The sequence below is a fragment of the Notolepis coatsorum genome, assembly GCF_963971535.1.
Source record: "Notolepis coatsorum genome assembly, chromosome: 6".
Taxonomy (NCBI): Eukaryota; Metazoa; Chordata; class Actinopteri; order Aulopiformes; family Paralepididae; genus Notolepis; species Notolepis coatsorum.
The window spans coordinates 66,180,139-66,199,919 of NC_140170.1; the positions used below are offsets into that span (position 1 = coordinate 66,180,139).

General features: G+C 41.3%; 1 protein-coding gene across 1 annotated transcript in view; it reads right to left on the minus strand.

Annotated features, from left to right (window-relative positions):
• The window catches only part of npepl1 (aminopeptidase like 1), a 28,126-nt gene extending 9,320 nt beyond the window's left edge, over positions 1–18,806 (minus strand). Inside the window, exons 1-6 of the mRNA XM_084316194.1 lie at positions 18,621–18,806; positions 13,418–13,603; positions 12,297–12,470; positions 11,575–11,664; positions 10,653–10,734; positions 6,606–6,748 (exon numbers count right to left, since the gene is read on the minus strand). Coding sequence (XP_084172320.1) covers positions 6,606–6,748; positions 10,653–10,734; positions 11,575–11,664; positions 12,297–12,470; positions 13,418–13,603; positions 18,621–18,770 — 825 coding nt within the window. The 5' untranslated portion in view covers positions 18,771–18,806. The remainder of the gene's footprint in view (positions 1–6,605; positions 6,749–10,652; positions 10,735–11,574; positions 11,665–12,296; positions 12,471–13,417; positions 13,604–18,620) is intronic.
• Between the last annotated feature and the right edge of the window lie 975 nt (positions 18,807–19,781).

Consider the following 19,781-nt stretch of genomic DNA (forward strand, 5'->3'; position numbering starts at 1 on the left):
TAAACCAGGGCCTTTGATCAGAGTTAGCCTGCCACCTGTTATTTTATTATTATTTGTTACTGTAACAGGTTTTTTTTTTTTATCGTGTTCTACCTGTAAAGCACTTTGGGTGGCTTTTAGTCATTGTAAACGTGCTATATAAATAAAGCTGACTTGACAATATCAGGCCACTCTTTCAGGGCCAGTGACAAATGCACCCGATTGTTAAGCCATGTATTTAAAAAACTAGCCATAACATGTCATGCTCCTTCGCAGGGTTGCACGATACACCGATACCAGAGTATCGCGATACACAGGCATTAAAAAAACGGTCCAAAAATGTATAAAAATGTAAAAAAAGATTTTTCTTTTTTATCTCATTCCATAAGAACGTAGAACAAACATTTATAGACTTTTTCTTTTTAAATGGTCCATTTGCATGTTCTTGGTATCCGATTCTATGGACGTCTATGGATCTCAGGGAATGTATTCCCAGTGTCAGAAATGCTGTGTCTGTTACTAGGCGTGAGTAAATTGTAATGAACCAAATGAGAATATCAATAAAAAAAATTTATTTTTATCTTTGACTGAACACCATGCTAAAATTGACCAGACCTGAAAAATCTAAGCAAATGAATAAAAGGTAAGATGATTAACCTGTTCCACCCGACGGCATCGGATCATAAATCAATATTTTTCAGAGTGTTGCAAAAGAAATAGCGATTTTAAAATCAAACGTATTCAAGTATTAACATCACTAACATGTCAAAAGCATGTAGAATGTATATTATCATCAATACGTTAGTTTAGCAATAGGTTAAAAGCAACTTGTTCCTGTTTGCGGACAACTCAGCCCTGCTGGTCTCTGACGAGAACAAGTTACAGGTTGAAAAAACCCTTGGCTCGGAACTAGGCAAAATCTGCATATGGCTCGCCGATAACAAACTATCATTACACATGGGCAAAACAGAGTCCATTCTCTTCGGTTCAAATAACAAACTCAGCAAGACCGACGGCTTCTCAGTTACAGTGGGTGACAATATTGTCACAAGGAAAGATGAAATTACCTACCCGAGTTCCATCCTAGAGGCTAATCTTTCCTGTGACAAAATGGCATCCAATGTAATAAAAAAAAAAGTCAACCAATGAACTCTATTCTTGTACCGGATCTCCTCTCTGGTAAACAAGAATACCCTGAAGACTCTGGCAGGAGCACTCATTCAAGGGTACTACGACTATGCTTGCAACTCATGGTACCAAAGCACCTCAAAAGGCACTAAAAACCAAATTACAAACGGCTCAAAACAAACTAGTCAGACTACTGCTTGACCTGACTCCTAGAACCCACCTCACCCCTGCCCACTTTGACAACCTAGGATGGCTTAGAGTAGACGACAGAGTACAGCAACTTGCAATGGGCATGGTCTACAACAGGGGTCAGCAACCTTTTTGACATGGAGTGCCTGTTTGAAATATAGTTGTAACTAGTGTGCCTCAACAATATTCCATGCATCGTAAATATTTTTTCTCATAATCAGGTATTTTTAATGATAATTTTTACATTATTACATCATTATCGTTATTGTTATTATTAACAATATTATTATGATGGTTGTATCAACCCTAAATCTGAGTTGGGGGGGGGGGGGGGAATGCAATGCAGACAAACAGCTGCATACAGTGCGACCATTTCACTCACATTTGCCCATTCATTTTTGGACACATCACACACCATCGGTGTGTGTACTGTACGTGTGCTGTCATAGCTCCACCTGCAGGCCTAATGGAGAACACCAGGAGAACACCAGGATGTGAATGGAGGGTGAATGTGAGGTATATCGTGTAAATAAGTTTTGATTGATCGCAAGACTACACTGTAAAAAATATATAATAATAAGTTACCAGAACTTAAAAATATTGAGTTCAGTTACTGTGCATTAAGGTTTTCAGTTTTCAATCCATAATAATCCAGAAAAATAAGTACACAACCACATTATTTCAACCTAATAAAACTATGTTTATTGTCATTGTTTTAAGAACACAAGTTGACTTGGTAATACTCACATTTTGAGTAAAAAATATGGCTTTTAACATGTGCAATGTTCAATGAAATAGAAAAATAAATAATAAAATTAGTTGATTAATCCCACTGGTCACAATGGTGACCATAATAATGTTTTTGTTATAAGGCTCTGCAAATGTTACTGAATGATGTAGCAATGTATTTCCAGCTAAATTGAAATAATAAACAAATAAAGGGTCTCAATTAAATATGTGGTAGTAAAAAGAACCTGTGGGAGGATTTCAACAAGATAATGCGACAACAGTGCAAAATATTTCACTATAATATTTCAAAGCAAAAAAAAAATAAAAAAAAATATATATATATATTTTTTTTAATGCTGCCCCCTGTGCCTATGCAAATGCCCCCGCGTGCCTATGCAGGCACGCGTGCCTAAGGTTGCCTACCCCTGGTCTACAAGATACACTACACGACCAAGGTACCCATGTATGTACATGTCAAAATACTTCCCAAAGGTAGGGATGACCCCCGGACCCCGGTTCTAAACGGGAACCGGTACTATATTAGAAAAGACCGGAGTATTTATAAGCTCCGACGTCATCGGTACTGCTATCGATACTCTAGAGAAATTATTATTATTTAAAAGTTGCGAACGATCTCTCCTCTCTGTCTCTGCACGAGAAGCGAGCCATTATTATACACACTCCTCGCAAGTCGCGATAGTCATATACACATACGGGTACTTCGTGCTGACACAGACAGCTCTGCCTCTGCATGCACTGAGTCGTGATGGCGGATAGAGCGAAGCGGTCGAAAGTATGGATATACTTTATAAGAGTCGATGCCGACAACGCACGTTGCCATAAGTGCAACAAAACATTTGCCAGTAAGGGTGGCAATACGAGCAATTTATCAAAACATCTGTTGGCAAAACATGATATTAGTGTGCAGAAATGCGCCGTATTCGACTGCCTTGCATGCAGTGTTCCATCTGCATCCACGTCCACTGCAGCCGGTAAGCCAAGATACGGAGTTGCCTAGGCTAATAGTGAATTATTACAAATAGGCTAATAAACAAAATAATTGTTTAGCTACAAATACTACAATCTAAAAACGTTTTATAGATCGTCAAGCTGAGGCGTCAGCCACCATGTCCCAGGCCAGTGAGCCCAGGGCCACCACACATCCTTTCTACCTCCACCACCCAAAGTCCTTTCTCCCTAGCAGCTAGAGGAAGGATGACAGAGGATAGGGTGAACGAGTGTCACAGGGCTGTGACAAAGTTAGTTGTCAAAGGCCTGCACCCTTTCTCTACAGTGGAGTCCAAGGACTTTAGGTAACAACAAATCAGTGTATATCGTTTTTTTTTTGTATACATAGTTGTCCAACTTGTCTGTTGTTGTTTTTATAAGTCAGTGCTTCTCAAACTTTTTCTGTCAGGCCCCCCTTTGGCGGACCAAAATATCTTGGGCCCCCCCCCCCTCGCCCCAACAAAATAGTCATGAAATGGGCCACGTTTAAATTGATTGAAATAACACCAATATCGTGACCTTTCAAATTGACAACACCTTCCCTCGCGAGAGCCACCTTGCCTCGCTGTGAAACAGCACTGCAGAATGGTCAGCTCCCATCTCCTCACACAGCGCAGAGAACAGGCGCGCTTTCAGGGGTTGGGTTTTGATGAAATTGACCACGTTTATAACTTCTGTCAAAACCTCATTCAGCTCAGGGCTAAGCTGTCTTGACGCTGGCGCCTCTGTGAATTTACACTGCGTCCATTGCGCGTTTGGCGAGACCCCCTTGATGAGCGCCTGTAGCCCCCTCCTTTTCCCTGCCATGGCCTGCGCACCGTCAGAGCAAAAGCCCACACAGTTCTCCCATTTCAGTCCATGTTCTGTCAGGTAACTATCAATAATTTTGAAGAGCTCATCAGCTGTCGCTCTGCTCTGTTTTTGACATATTTGCAAAACAGCAGATCTTCACTCAGTGACTGGGAATTTACAAGGCGAACATAGGAAATAAGCAAACAGTCTTTGACAAGGCAACACGCATGTCATCCTCAAGGCTCAACTTGGCCCTATATTTTGTTTTCAGAGCTGTCATGGATGAAAAGCCAGCTTCACACAGATATGTGGTGCTGAATGGTATCAACACCTTAACTGCTGCATCATGAGATACTTGGTACTCAGCACCACACTCTGAAACTAGCTCTCCAGGTGGTATCGGATGAGATTTCAATGAGTTCTTCCAAGAGTTTGGATGGAGATGTGTCAGGAAGCTTTGTCTCAATGTTGTCTGTAAAGTTTTTTTTTTATCGAGAGTAACTTGGTGATCCTTTTCTGTGTTTTATTAAATAATGATTTTCAGATTTTGAGAAATGGTCAAACTTATCCAAATATGGTATTTTCATGGAGAACAGTGCAGCTGCAACAGATAGCACTTTAGTGATAATTTTCTGTAATAAAAAAAAAAGAAATTTTATCTCAAGGCCCCCCCTGTCACGCCATGCCTCTGCGCTCGCGCCCCCCACTTTGAGAAACACTGTTATAAGTTATTATTGAAGCAGCTATTCCCACCACTACACACAAATTTACAATAATTCAATCATTTCTAATCTTTACTGTAGGGAGATGACCAATGCTCTCAACTGCAAATATACCCCTCCCTGCATAAATTATATTTATTTATAATACTTATTTATAAAGTTGTATAAATAATAAAGCAATGTCGATTCTGTTCTTAATTAATTGTCTTTTTTTCTTGCAAAAAACAATAAAAAATAACCGATAATAGTATCGATAAAGTACCAAACCGTTAAGCAGTATCGATAAGAGTAGTAGTATCGATAAAATCCTAACGATACCCATCCCTACCCAAAGGTCAGTGAATACCACGATCACAACACCAGAGGGAGCTCCACAATCATGTTAAACCCAGATTCGGCTCAAACAAGGGACTAAACACGTTTCGCAATTATGCCACATCAATGTGAAACGCCCTACCCAAAGCTGTAAAGGAATGTGAATCACTACCCACTTTCAAAAACACTCTCAAAGAACACCTACGGGAGACTGCAATTCGAAACTGGCCCCTACAAATGTCCTAACCCAGTTGTACAGTAAATGACCAAGTATGGCTTTGTCAGTATTCCAATGTACAGTATCCCCCACACACCCCCTAACTGTACTGTACCCATTCTGCAATCTGTTAATAAAGTTTTCAATCAATCAATCCATTCGATAGTTTTACCTTCACGATTTGCTGAAGTCTATTCCAAGACGGCGACCATTTTGAAAATGTTGAACTATGGGAATTGTAGTTTTCTTGCTGCCATTTTGTCGAGGGCATGCATAGCTGTGGATCAGCGTTGGAATTATTCCGAACTACACTTCCTGGCAAGTTCTATGGGGGTTCAAAGTTCAGCGTTCTGAATGAATTATGTCAATAACTGTTATTATTCGGGATAATAAGCCACAAAAGGTAACATTTGACATATTGAAACGCAGTTAGTTTATCGTCCCTATTGTTAGCATGTAGCAACAATTAGATCTGAAATTAGTTTCAAAATGGTTGCACTGTGGTGAAAATAAAAAAATACAGTAAATTACAGTAGATATCATCATCTGTTCTTATGCACGCCTGGTGATACTAAATCCAAATTGAACTCGGGCATTTGAAAGATAATATATGTATATATATATAAATGTGTGAATTGGCTATAATAAGGTAATTTATAAGCATCATATTCTATATTCTATAATAATATTTCAGATTGCATTGGTCCGGATACTGCATCTACAGAACCTTTGGTTTAATCATCTTCCCTTTATTAATTTCCTTCGATTTTCTTTACACATGATCTCAAGAGGGTACTGAACGAGATCAGTGGCAGTTCTTTAAGTTGTCATTATTATCATGGTGTTATTCACTGTCAAAGATGCAAAGAAAAATCATAATTCATATTCTCCTTTGTTTCATCACAATTTAAGCAAGTCTAGTAATAGACACAATATTTCTGACACTGTGAATACATTCCCTGAGGTCCATAGATGTCCCTAGATACCAATAATATGCAAATGGTCCTTGTAGAAGTGGAGCAATATTACATTTACCTAGGTATATATTTTAGGCGAAAATATTCCACGGGTGGAACAGGTTAAACAGAAGGTTTTGTAGATACAGTAATGAATTCTGCCATCCGGACACATGCAATTTGAAATATGATTATAGAATATCAGGCCTAAAATGGTTATGCGATTAAAATGCAATTAATTAGATTAATTAATTACAAATCCTGACAGCAGTACTTATTAGTATAGATACTTTTAGAATAATAGCCCGACAGCTGTATTTTCGATGAGTTGAGTGGATGCGTGACCGGAGCATTGTGTGTGTGAGAGAGTGCACGCTTTGCGTAGTGGGCGTGTCAACAGTGTCGGCACTGTTTATAAAAGAATTTCCCTGTTCTGTCATCTAATATTATATTCCATTACTTTTCCTTTTAAGTGTTAGGTATTTGCTTTAGTATCGTTTTAGAACCGATATCGGTATTGAAGTAAAAATGTGGGTATTGTGACAACACTACTCCTTCGCTCCTCCCCACCTTTCCCTTGATGCTGAGTCCGCCGGTGTCGTACACGATGCCCTTGCCAACCCAGGCAATGGTCTGCGTGGCGCCAGCCGGTGTGTGGCTCAGGACGGCCAAGGCGGGAGGATGAACTGCAGCCTTGCCAACGCCATAAATACCTGAGGAGGCAGAGAGACAGGAAGCTGATAGATCAGAGATGCATTACACCAACAAACCAGGCACGTGTCGTCTGGTAGACGAGGGCTGTGAAATCCATTTTCTTTTTGCTCTATAAACTGCTGTTGCTTTCTCAGAAATCAGGGTTACATAAATCTATCACAATGTAAAATTGTTAAATAACGGTCGTTATAACAGCCTCTTAAATGGTCAAATGTGGTCCAAATGTGCTTTTTTATTATATATCTTATACATCTGTATAATGACAATATATTTGAATCTAATCTAATGCAAGTCATTTCAAGATTGAAGATTCCACTTAACATTTTGAGTGGCGCAGTGGGCAAGGCGCTCGCCACTAACGCAGGAGATGCTGGTATCGAGCCCAGCTCTCGGCGTTGCTACCGGCTTGGCCGGCCGTCATACTAACACAATTGGCAGTGTTAGAGGGTGGGAAAGCCGGGGAGTGGGGATTGGACGTTGTGGACAGCGACTCCTACAGGTCGGCAGTGTTGGGAAAGTTCACTTTCTACATGAACTAGTTCAGTTCACAGTTTTTAAAATTAACTAGTTCAGTTCATAATTCAAAATTTTGAACTAAAGTTCATGGTTTCAAAAATGAACTAATTTACCGGTAGTTCTTTTTAGTTCTTTTTTTTTTAGATTTTTCACGTACAGTTACTTACATTACAAAAACACACATTGGGACGCCTGTACGTTAATGCCAAGCAAGCAGTGCAAAAATGCTTCCGCATTCGTCACCGCACGCTAGTGCGGTAAAGCGCCCTTCTTTTCAGACAAATGCTACCGTGCGTGCACCGGCGGCGGCGTGCTCGCTCAGGTGCGTGCGTGCGCCGGCGTGCTCGCGCGAGGTGCCCGCGCATGCGCATGAGATCCCGCCTCGAGCGGAGCTCAATATATATAAGTCACCGCCCCTTATTCAGTATCTAGCAATAGCTCAATTGGCAAGGACACATGGCTGTGGATCCTATGGCTTGTTTGCTGGCGAGTTCGAATCCCATCGAAAATATTTTTTAACGTGATTTTTTTTTAACGTGTATTCTTTCGCCGGTTAAGGTTAGGCATGGTTAAGGTTAAGGTTAGGCATTGTTTCGGAGTTGGTTAAGGTTAGAACGGTTAAGTTTAGGCGCTGTTAAGGAGCTGGTTAAGGTTAGAGTTTGTCAAAGAGAATGGCAATATAATTTCTATGGTTAAGGTTAGGCATTGTTTCGGAGTTGGTTAAGGTTAGAACGGTTAAGTTTAGGCGTTGTTAAGGAGCTGGTTAAGGTTAGAGTTTGTCAAAGAGAATGGCAATAGACAGCCTATTTCCGCGCGACCTGGGCGCTGGGCGGCGGAAAATGAAAGGCGCATTACTGCATGCCACTACGGTAAATTTTTGCACTGCTTGCTTGGCATAAAGCTACACGCCATTGGGACAAGGGGGGGGGGGGGGGGTCCTCCAGTTCATCTCTATGCCATCATCCACACCATAAGCAAGCAAAAACAAAAGAAAAAGAAAAAGCAAAAAGGAAAACAAACCAAGACAGACACTGTACAGTATTGCACTTGCCTCGAGCCCATTCACATGTAGACATACATATATTTATTTTTTCCTATCCTAGGTCTGTCCATACAATGGGGCACTGGGCCTTTAGAAGGATCAGAGAAATTTCAGCAGGAAAATAGTCCAATAGTGGGGCCGACACCTCCTGAAAGGAAGCGTTGTTGCCTCTATGCATTGCACAGTGTCTTTCATGGGGTAGCACACCGAAGATCTTTCTATACCACATTTGTAAAAATGGAGGCTTATCCTTAATCCAGTTTATCAGAATGCATTTCCGGGCTAAAAGTAGAAGTTTTTTCAAATAGTTTGAATTGTAAAGGGTGTCTAGAGGTAGTCTGCTGCTGCAGCTCTCGGCTTCTGCTCGCAGACTCCGCTGGTCCACTGTTGTTGTGAGGAGGAGTCTGATGACGTAGCAGGGGGTGACAGGCGCGTTGCCAGATCGGTGGATTTCCGCATAATTTTGAAGCGCTGTTTACAGTGTGTTTTAACTGGGTTTTCGGCTGAAATGCATATGAAATCTGGCACATCTTTGAACGCCGTTATAATAGAGTGCTGCTGAGAATGAACGCACTTTTGAACTCTGTTACACAGCGCTGAGAATGAACGCGTTCTCAATTACGTTCATTTAGCGCAGTGTTTCTCAACTGGTGGGTCACGACCCAAAAGTGGGTCGCGGGGTCATTTTGATTGGGTCGCGGATGTGTGTTGTAAAAAAAAGTGTTTTTTTTTTTATTTTCTTTTTTTTTTATAATATTTTTTTTTTGCTACCTATCTTTGTGGAAGTGGCTTAAGACAAAGCAGAGGAACAGATTGGACATTGAGCATGACCTCAGAGTTGCTTTGTCTACCATCACCCCAGACTTTGAGACTCTTGTCAGGAGCAAACAACATCCCCAGTTATCCCATTAGTTCCCTGGGATGTTAAGCTGTTAAGTCTGCTAAGAAGGATATATTATTTATTATTATTATTATTATTATTATTATTATTATTATTATTATTATTATTATTATTATTTTATTTCATTGTGTTTTTAGCCCTAGTTGCACTTTTGTTGCAACCCCAGTTATCCCATTAGTTCCCCCAAACTTAGGTCTGTTATGTTAAGCTAAGAAATCTGCTAAGAAGCATATATTATTTATTATTATTTTATTTCATTGGGTTTTTAGCCCTAGTTGCACTTTGAGTTTATTTCATGTTTTTAACAATGCATGAAAGATTGTGTATTACTGCAAAAAAAATAAAAAATCATAGTGGTTAAGAAATTTGGGTCGCGACTTAATGACTAAGGAAAATGTTGGGTCCCGAGGCTAGACCAGTTGAGAACCACTGATTTAGCGGATATACAGTAAGTTCAGTTCAAATTCGCCCAAAATACAAACGCGTTCATGAACGCTCGTTCATTGAACGTGTTCAGGTACATCACTGCAGGTCGGTTGGGTGACGCCTGTACAGCAGAAACAGGAAGTATCGAGGGCAGCGTGAGCCTCCCACGCGTTACTCCTCGTTAGGGCTGGGCGATTAATCGATATTATCGATTAATTCGAATGAATGATTTAGGACAATTTTGGAAAATTAAAAATCGATAAAATTACAAATAAAATTACAAAAATTAAAAAAAAACTTCAATAGTCACCTTTTATTTGACAAAAAGTGATGTTTGGTGAAAGTTAGATTTGCACTTTATTAATCCCAATAGGAAAATTCATTCTTGTTTGATGATCAAGAGGCACCTTTTATTTGTTCTAAGTGAAGTTTGGTGAAAAAGCAAGTTATTGCACTATTAATCCCAATAGGGACATTCATCTTTCTTTGATCAAGAGTAACCTTTTATATTATATATTATTATAAAAAAAATATTAAGTGACGATTGGTGAAAGTTAGGTTTGCGCTTCAATCCCAATAGGGACATTCATCTTGGTTTGATAATTTTTTTTTGTCAAATAAAAACAAAGGTTATTTGAATGATTTCCTTGGCGTTTCTAGTTTAAGAGAAAAAAATCGATTAAAATCATAAATCGGATAAAAGAAAATATAAAAAAAAAAATGTTTAGGCCATATCGCTTAGCCCTACTCCTCGCCACTGAGAGTTCGAGCTGTCTGGTGACAGGCTGCCTCCTTGTGTACCGGAGGGGACACATGATGCAAGGCTTCTATCCTCACTACAGCCGACCAGTGGGAGGCATAGTCTAGCAACGTTCAAGACAGGAGAGGGAAGAATTGGAATCACGAAATTGGGATGGGAGAAAAATAGAAAAATAAGGAGAAAAAGTGGATAAAAAAAAAATTATTCCACTAACACTTTGTTTTAATGTCTTCCTTGTTGAGACAACATACTGCTTACCTCCAAACCCTTTTTTTCTCAGTTCCTCTCCACGAATGATGACTGGAGTGATTCCTAGCTCAGTTCCCACAGCCTTTATCTCCTGAAACCAGAAGGATGTGTAAAAGCCGTCAGCATCCCAATGTTTACTGGAGCAATACCCACACTGGTTTACAAAATAGATCTTTACAATAACGGTTTTACTAAATAAATCTTTACAATAACTGGTTTACAAAATAGATCTTTACAATAACGGGCTTACTAAATAAATCTTTACAATAACTGGTTTACAAAATAAATCTTTACAATAACTGGTTTAATAAATAAACTGGTTTACTAAATTATTCTTTACAATGTATTGCTTTCCTTGCAACATTATTTTCCAATTGTGATCTTGTTTCATCAGAGCGACAGATATCAATTTTGTAAACATTATCCGTGTCTTATGTAGGCATTTGCACAAAATAATGATGGTGGAGCAGATCGATGGTAAATATTATATTACTATGGCACTTTACAGCTGCACACCATTACACCAACAAACAAACATCATAGACATCTATGAAAACAAGATGAATTATGTATTCTACTTGTTAGTGTCTCTTGAATAGTCAATAAATATTATGGAGAAAATAACGTTCTTTTACTAATTTCCTGAGATTTACCATCTAGCTAATCCTTCACTCTGAACACTGATGAGTGATTCAATTCAAACAGCAGGACTCAATTATAAGTATCAATTTTGTCAAGTGATACAGGGTATCTGCAAGTTTCAACAAGTTACATTTAAGACTTTTTAAGACCACGTCCTAGACAGAGCAATATTTAATACTAATTTCATGACCATACTAGCAAAAAAAACTACACATAGAGACACTGAACTGGCGACTGCACTACAATTGAAATTCTCGCATGTTCCATACAAGCTCTTGCTTTTACTCACGTCTAAGAAGATGTCGGTGTTCATCTCGTTGCATGGCGTGTCCACGATACGCGCTGCCAGGCGCACTCCATCTGCAGCGTTGGTAAGACACTGAACACAAGCAAAGCCTTTCATGAAAACAGGCTACAGTACCGTGCAGGGATCAGAAACACAATACTTCCTGAGGAATATCAATAGACTAACTGGCTGAATACAGCACGATCTCGCTTAAAATATGAAAATAAAGTACCACAAGAAAATAAAGTACACATTGTACGTTATGTTATAGCCGTAATTGTAATCCGATAATATATTTACGTATTTTATCGTCGACCCGAAACAACGTTTCACATGTCACTACGAGTGTGAATTAACACCTTCACTTTAGGTAACCAGAAGTGTGCCGCCGGTTGCAGACAGCGGGTATTGTGCCCGAACGGCCAATCCGCCTCTCCACCAATCCCCTAATCCCTGCCATGTAGGAGTGGTTAAAGCTGCAGTAGGTAACATCCTGTAGTCGATTAGTACTTTATTTACGTTTTCTGATGAGACCTTGTTGCTGAATAACAACGTATAAAATGACAAGGGAATCTGAAATCTGTATTCAACAAAAGCAACTGACCCATCTCAAGCCCCACCCCCTTTAATTGTTTCTCCAATCACAACTGTTGCTTCCCTCAGGGAAGTCTTGGCTGCCTTGAGACCGAGCCGACAGAGTTCATTGACAGAGAGAGAGGCCCTACCTGGAGTTGAGGGGTATCCAGAGGGCCGCTGTCTTGGCCAACGATCAGGAACTCGATGGTGACGTGCTGCTTTTCCGCCCTGCGCCCCGAGGAGGTGGAGCGGCGGGAGAAGATGGGGAAGGTCCGGGAGATGGCACAGGAAGACGCAAACACGTCAGAGCGCTCACACACCATCTGGAGAGGAGAGAACCAGCCACATCAACGTCCTGACTTTCACAACACAGATACAACTCATATCGATGGCTGAAACGCAAAACCTCCCATCTGCAAGAGTTTACTTGGGATTATGAGAAACCTCCTATCTATTTTCCAAACTCTTTTGCATGGCCCGATTTTAAATGGTTCACGACAGTAGACATAATGCTAACGTTAGCAGGAGCCTTATAGCCATGTAACCATGAGCCAGTAGTACTATGACCCGGACGGGCATAAGGCATACGTTTCCTGAAGTGACGTCACGGCCGTGCTAGCGTCTGATAAGCTTTTTGATTCGCTCCGTGCATGTTATTCGTGCGTGGACCTTTTTAACCCTTTCTGAGTGGCATTTCCGGCGTCAAATGGAAAAAAATTATTAAATTAGATACCAATGATGTAAACTACCCATAATTGCAGAGTAGGGTTTAACCTGCAAGTTGGCCTTTAAGACACGTTTCTCTTTATCGGATTTAGTATCTGGGAAATTTCCCGACACCGATATTCTATTTTAGCCTGGTAGCGGTGCATCCCAGGTAGAAACACTGCATCGCAGGCCTGAACTCTTCATACTTGTTCATTCTTTTTGCACATTACTGCTCAATTGCACAGCCCTGGTAAATATTCCATCCCACTGTATTGTTATTTTTATTCTAATTAGTATACTTGATCACATCGTGCACAGTTGTACAGCCCTGGCCCATTTTATTATTATATTCTATTGTGCTTCTATTTTTAATTTAGTTTAAATTCCATTTAATCTTATTCTACCTTCCATTTTATTCTACCGTAACTGTCTGTCCGTTAATGTCGCACCAAAGGACCAAATCAAATTCCTTGCATGTGTAAACTACTTGGCAATAAAGACCTTTCCGATTCGGATTCTGAATAAAGGCCTGAAATAATGGAATTCTGGAGAAGATACTAACCACGATGCATCGATTGTTCCCTCCTGGGAAACAGGTGCGGACCAGGCGGGACAGGAAGTGGGCAGAGGAGGGGCTGTTGTGTCTGCTGACGCGCGAAGGCAGAGCCGCCACCGCCGCATGGTTCAGGTACAGCGGGCAGGAGTCTGTGGGGTTTGGGTTTAAAACAGCCAGAGCCGCCAGCCAGACCTGAAAAAAAACGTTTTACATGTGTGTCACTATGAGTGTGATTCAACACCTTCACTTCAGGTAACGACTCGAGACACGTGATTCAACACCTTCACTTTAGGTAATGAGACACGTGATTTAACACCTTCACTTTAGGTAACGAGACACGTGATTCAACACCTTCAATTTAGGTAATGAGATGCGTGATTAAACACCTTCACTTTAGGTAACGAGGCGCGTGATTCAACACCTTCACTTTAGGTAACGAGGCGCGTGATTCAACACCTTCACTTTAGGTAATGAAATGCGTGATTAAACACCTTCACTTTAGGTAATGAGACGCGTGATTCAACACCTTCACTTTAGGTAACAGGACGCGTGCCGCCGGTTGCCGACAGCGGATATTGTCCCCGAACGGTCAATCCGCCTCTCCACCACGCCCCTAATCCCAGACATGTGTGACAGTGGTTTGGTAGGTAGAGCAGTCCTCTGGTAATCCAGAGGTTCCTGGTTCAATTCCCGCTCCTCCCAGGCAGCCTGTCAAAGTGTCCTTGAGCAAGACACTTAACCCCTAATTGCTCCTGATGAGCAGGTTTAGGTTAGCACCTTGCATGGTTGCCTCCGCCATCGGTGTATGAATGGGTAAAAATGTGAGGAACAAATTGTAAAGCGCTTTGGATAAAAGCTGCTATATAAATGCAGCCAAGCCCATTTACCATGTAGGAGTGGTTAAAGCTGCAGTAGGTAACTTCAGAGGAATTAGGAAGAGTGAGTTTACCTGCCCGGCAGAAATAGAGCAAGCTCTGCATCACTTTTAAAGCCCATGCATGCGCAACAGTTCCAAAGACTCCCAGAGGCACCGGCAGCTTTAATAACAACTGTTTCCCAGCCACGGCAGGGAACATTGTGTACTTTTTGACGAGGAACGTGATGGTACTTTTCAGAGGCTACTGTCCTCGCTTCCACACGGCTGCAAGGACATTTCATTCAGTGACTTCTTTGAATATCCCTGGTAGAAAATGTTTAATATTTAGGTTGTTTCTTGGATAACACTATGAGCTTCATAGCCAACACAGAATACATCTAGAAGGCTATGCAACGTTTGTATTATCTAAGACAGTTGAATAGTTTTGCTGTAAGTAGAGATATTCTAGAGCTGGTATAGAAAAGTCTTGTTGAAAGTGTTACGTTTGATATCTCAACCTGGTATGGAAAGAAACCCTGGGGCCAAGAATAAGAACAAACCAGCAAGGATTGTTAACATGGCCAGTAAAGTTATAGGGAAACCACAATTGTCTGAGTTATATGTATTCTGGAATAGAGACTAGGCTCTGTGAATATTGTCTGATCCTTTGCATCCCCTTCATGGTGAGTTTGACACGCTTCCATCTGGAAGGTGCTGCTATCCCTATCCCCCAAAAAGTCTTCCATCCCACATGCCATTGCTCAGATGAATTCTTACCTTTTAATTTTAACCGTGGTGTTTGTACTGTGTTGTCTTGTCTTGTCAATTGCAACCAGGATGGAAGCCAAAGACACATTTCCACAAATAAAAAAAGATCTATCTATCTAATTATCACGTGGTGTGATATTAGAGTCTTGAACACTGAACTCTCCACACACAAGCACACATGAGCACACACACAACACATACTGTATACCAGGGATCGGCAATAGGCGGCCCGCGGGCCGAAATGGGCCCGCCAGCAATAATTTCTGGCCCGTCAGGTTATTTTGAGAATATGATGTTTATTTTACGCGCAGGAAATATTCACTCGTTGTGACGCCAGAGTGTCTTTTGAAGCTGTATCTATCTATTCATCATATCTATGGCTGTCACTATAGCCAATTGAAATGCTAGAAATGGTCACATGGACTGGGAGAACCAATGGAATTTCACTTTCACTTCCGCGTTTGGGATGCCGGGCTGCCGGCGAGCGAACGTTTGCAAAAACAAAACAAACGTCTTTGAATAACTTCTTTGCAATGCAACGGGGAAATATGATGAGCCAGAAGAGGAGCTTACGACCTATAAAGCTTATTTTAATAAACAGGTGTCATTCTTAAAATACGGGTTTATCGCAACAGGTAACTCTTGCAATAAGCAACCGGTGACTCTCGCTTGTTGACATGGCAACACGAGCAAGCAACTGTTCAAGTTGGGTGGGCATTCAACGCGAGTGGACATTTAACATGTTATTAACATGGATTTTGGAAGACCGAAGCAGAAACAATATCAAGTCCAGGGCAGGGCTGCCTGCATTATGCCGGTGAGTGTTGTGTTTTAATAATAATAATAATACATTCGATGTATAATACACCCGCTGTGGTGCTTAAAATCAAATGCACCCTACTGATCTCGATTTATAATGCGAGCACCTGCATTAAAATCAAATTACTGATCTGTTCATGTGTAATGCACTGTCTGAGAGGCACTTTATAATAGAAAAAAGACAGTGCAAACATGTATATGTCGTTTTTTTTTTTACAGTTAAAAAATGTTCACTTATCATTGGCCCGCCACAAAATGGCTTGGGGAAAATTTGGCCCGTGGGCTAATCTAATTGGCGACCCCTGCTGTATACGCTCACACACTAACAGTCACTTTAGCACGAACACACACACATGCTGTACACGCTCACACTAAACGGTCACTTTACCAATGAAAAGGAGTAAGGACACTGACCCAGTGACTCATCCGTAGCTTAACAGTGTATTGCACTATCGCACGACCTTAGCATGTCTTTCACCATGCATTTTTTAAACTTTATGTACATTATACCCGTTATGTCTCATTCTTATTACTTGTATTATTGCACAATCGCTGCGGGCATGACCACCCGCATTTCATTGTATGCCTTGTATGCCGTGACAAATAAAACTCTTCACTTGACTTAACTTGATAGTGAAGTGAAATGTGCTGTGCTAGACAGTAGGTACAGTACACTCAGACTCTGTGTGCCCTCTAGACAGTAACCTATTTCTAAAATATTCCTCATAAATGCAGTGAATCATTTACTCTGGCTATGACAGGATTTTTATGAGGGAGGATTTTGATCTTCAGACTTCATGTACACATTGTTTAACTCTATGGACTTTATACGACATACAGTAAAAGGAGAGATTGGGGATATTATGGTATATTACCAGTTTCACTTGCTGTGTCTGGCTGAACAAATACAAACCCAGAGCTCTTTGGAAGATGAGGAGACAGCACAGCTAAAGAGGAACTGCCACCACAAGGCAGAATGTAAATGGAGGAAAACTAAATAGCTAATTCTTTATGGTATTTTAAAGCAATCTTATTTCACTAGCTACAACCAAAGTTAAGTATCACAAGTGCCAGACGAGGACCTATATTTCTCTAAAATAGTTCCCAAATAGTAGGATGCACTTAGTAGAGTGCAGAACTCCGCCATCCCATGGCCTAACAATCTTCCCACTTTGCCATTACTTTCACATGCAACATTTTACAGGGTAGATGACAGAGTTGCCGATATTGCCTGTCTTTACAGACCCAGGCTATAAATCCATATGGTGGCACTACTAGAATGAAAGGTCACAGCATCATCCAGGTAGCATCACCAAAATCAACAGGGCTCTCAGTTCCGTAACAGGTTTATTGGAACAGGTGTGCTGAAGAGATGCTATCCTTAAGAGTAGCAGCTGCTAACGTAGTGCTAGCTACGCTCGTTACTGCACACAGTTGTCACGTTAGCCAACAAGTCCAACCAGTTAATGTTGAGTCATTGGCAGCTTGGTCTGAATGTGCTCTGAACAGCTCTGACTCCGTCTAGGTCTATTAGAGCAGCCACACTTTTAACTGTGCTAGCTGGACAATGATATGGTGATTTCTATTTAATGTTCCACTTGATACTGACATTTGGAACTGAGTAACAGTAACGACAGCTAGGTAGCATGACATAGCAATAGCATGCTATCAATCTTGGCTATGTACTGGACCTACCATGCTACCATTAGCTGTACAATGTTATGGAGAAAACATGCTTTATTTAATGTACCACTTATCCTCCCTCACTAACTGCAAACCATGCAGCTTCCAGTTTATGCTGGATTAGCTATGTTATGTTATATTGTCCTGTCCTAAATCTGCAAATGTACAAGACAGCTAAAACAAGTTAGCAGCTGCTATTCATCAGGATAGATAGCATCCCTGCAGCAGCACACCTGTTCTCGTCCTTTGTGCTGCTAGGTTGGACCTTGCCCTAAGTTGCAACTCTGAAGCAGTTGGAATGTAACCTTATTACTAAAACACTGGGCTGGAGTATAATTTTGAGGTATTTGGACCTTACATCATGAGGCATTATCCATTTTATGGAACTTTATAATAGGCTACTTTTACTGCACTACATTTCACAGCAGGCTAGTTACCTGGCAGAATGTAACAAGTACTACTGTACTGCACTGAATTGAGGTACCCTCCTAGTTTACACTTCAAAGTAAGATGAAAGAAGCATATATTTTAGTCTGCTATTTTATCTGACACCTACTATGACTAGTGACGTTTAGGATATATCCAGGTCATGCGTGTGTGTGTGTAGGTGTGTGTGCGTGTGTAGGTGTGTGCGTGTGTGTGTGCGCGTGTGTGTCTCTCTCATGTTGGCTTTATGGGATCAGTTCATGAAAAAGATGCATCTTGTGATTTCAAACGGGGGGGAAAAACACATTAAATGCAACAAATATGTAACGTTTCCGCACGATTTCACGGAATTGTATTAAAAATGCCAGAAATCACTCGAAATATTCAGATTTCAAAATTCGAATCCCACATGTATAATACTACGTCAATACTTTTGAGGACTTTTATTATTGGGATATTATTGGCATGATACAGTTTCTCTTGGTATAGGATTTGTGTACATCTATCCGCCACTGTAAACGTTGGCTAACAACGTTATAATAAATGAGTGCACCGTCCTACGCTAGGACTGGTAACGTCTAGCTAGCAGCACACTAGCGGAGCTACCCCCGGGAATTACACCGAACGTTATTGGGCTTCTTACGATATTATTCTTACCTCTTTGCTTACAGCCGGTTGCAGCTTTCCCTTGATTTGGTCCCAGTTTACTTGCTGCAGGTTAGGAAGCTGTCCTATTATCAGAAGAGGGCGATTCTGTGGTTCCGAGTCCCCGGCAGAAGCCTTGAACTCCAGTACCACGTTCGCCATTTTTTGTGACTTGGAGGCTCACGCGCGGCGGATGAATGGTTCGCTCTCTGCAGTCTGCACGCGCCCCCTCTCAATCCGGAAATACTCGCCGCTACCTGCGTTATTTTTAAACCTAGCCGCATTTTGCGGAGACGCTTTCTGATTAGCCGACGCCTGTTTCTACACCGGTTAAGCTTAGGAATAGGCACTCTTTCGAAGTTGGTTAAGGTTAGAGTTTGTCTTAGAGCAGGGCGATAGAACACCAGCCCTGATTGGGCGGCTATGTGGCGTAGTGGGCAAGGCGCTCGCCACGAAATCTGGAGACGCTGGGCTCGCCTGTTCGAGCCCAGCGCTCCACATTTGCTTTCAGTTTAGCTGGTCGTCCGTACCGTACTAATACACATTGGCCGTATTAGGGGGTGGGAAACTGATGGGTGGGGATCGGGCGTTGTGGACAGCGACTCCTACAGGTCGGTTGGTGCGCCTGCGCAGTAGAATCAGGAAGTGTCGGGGGCAGCGTGAGCCTCCCACGCGTTACTCCTCGCCACTGAGAGATCGAGCTGCGCAGGTGAAAAGATGCGACTGCTGTTACCTCAAGTACCGGAGGGGACTTGTGCTATGTATGACTTAGTCCACATTGCAGCCGGCTTGTGGGAGGCAAGAAACAGCGTTCGTGACAGGGGAGGGTTGAATTGGATGATACGAAATTGGGATGGGAGAAAATATAGAAAAATGGGAGAAAAAGTGGATAAAAAAAAAGAACACCAGCCCTGATTCCAAACTCTAACCTTAACCAACTTCGAAAGAGTCGCCTTAGCTTAACCAGTGATAGAACTAGGCGTTAGGTAGTTTGCAGGCTGTTAAACCCGGAAGTAGTTGGCGCCGAGGAGAGTGGCAGCCTTTTCATAGCAGCTCCCACCCCCTCTACTTTTTATCGTGTTTACTACTTTCTTAATTATTCTTTTTGTGATTATACTTACATAATAGGTGTATAAGTGACTGTGCGTTGCTTTAGACCAAGTTAAGGCATTT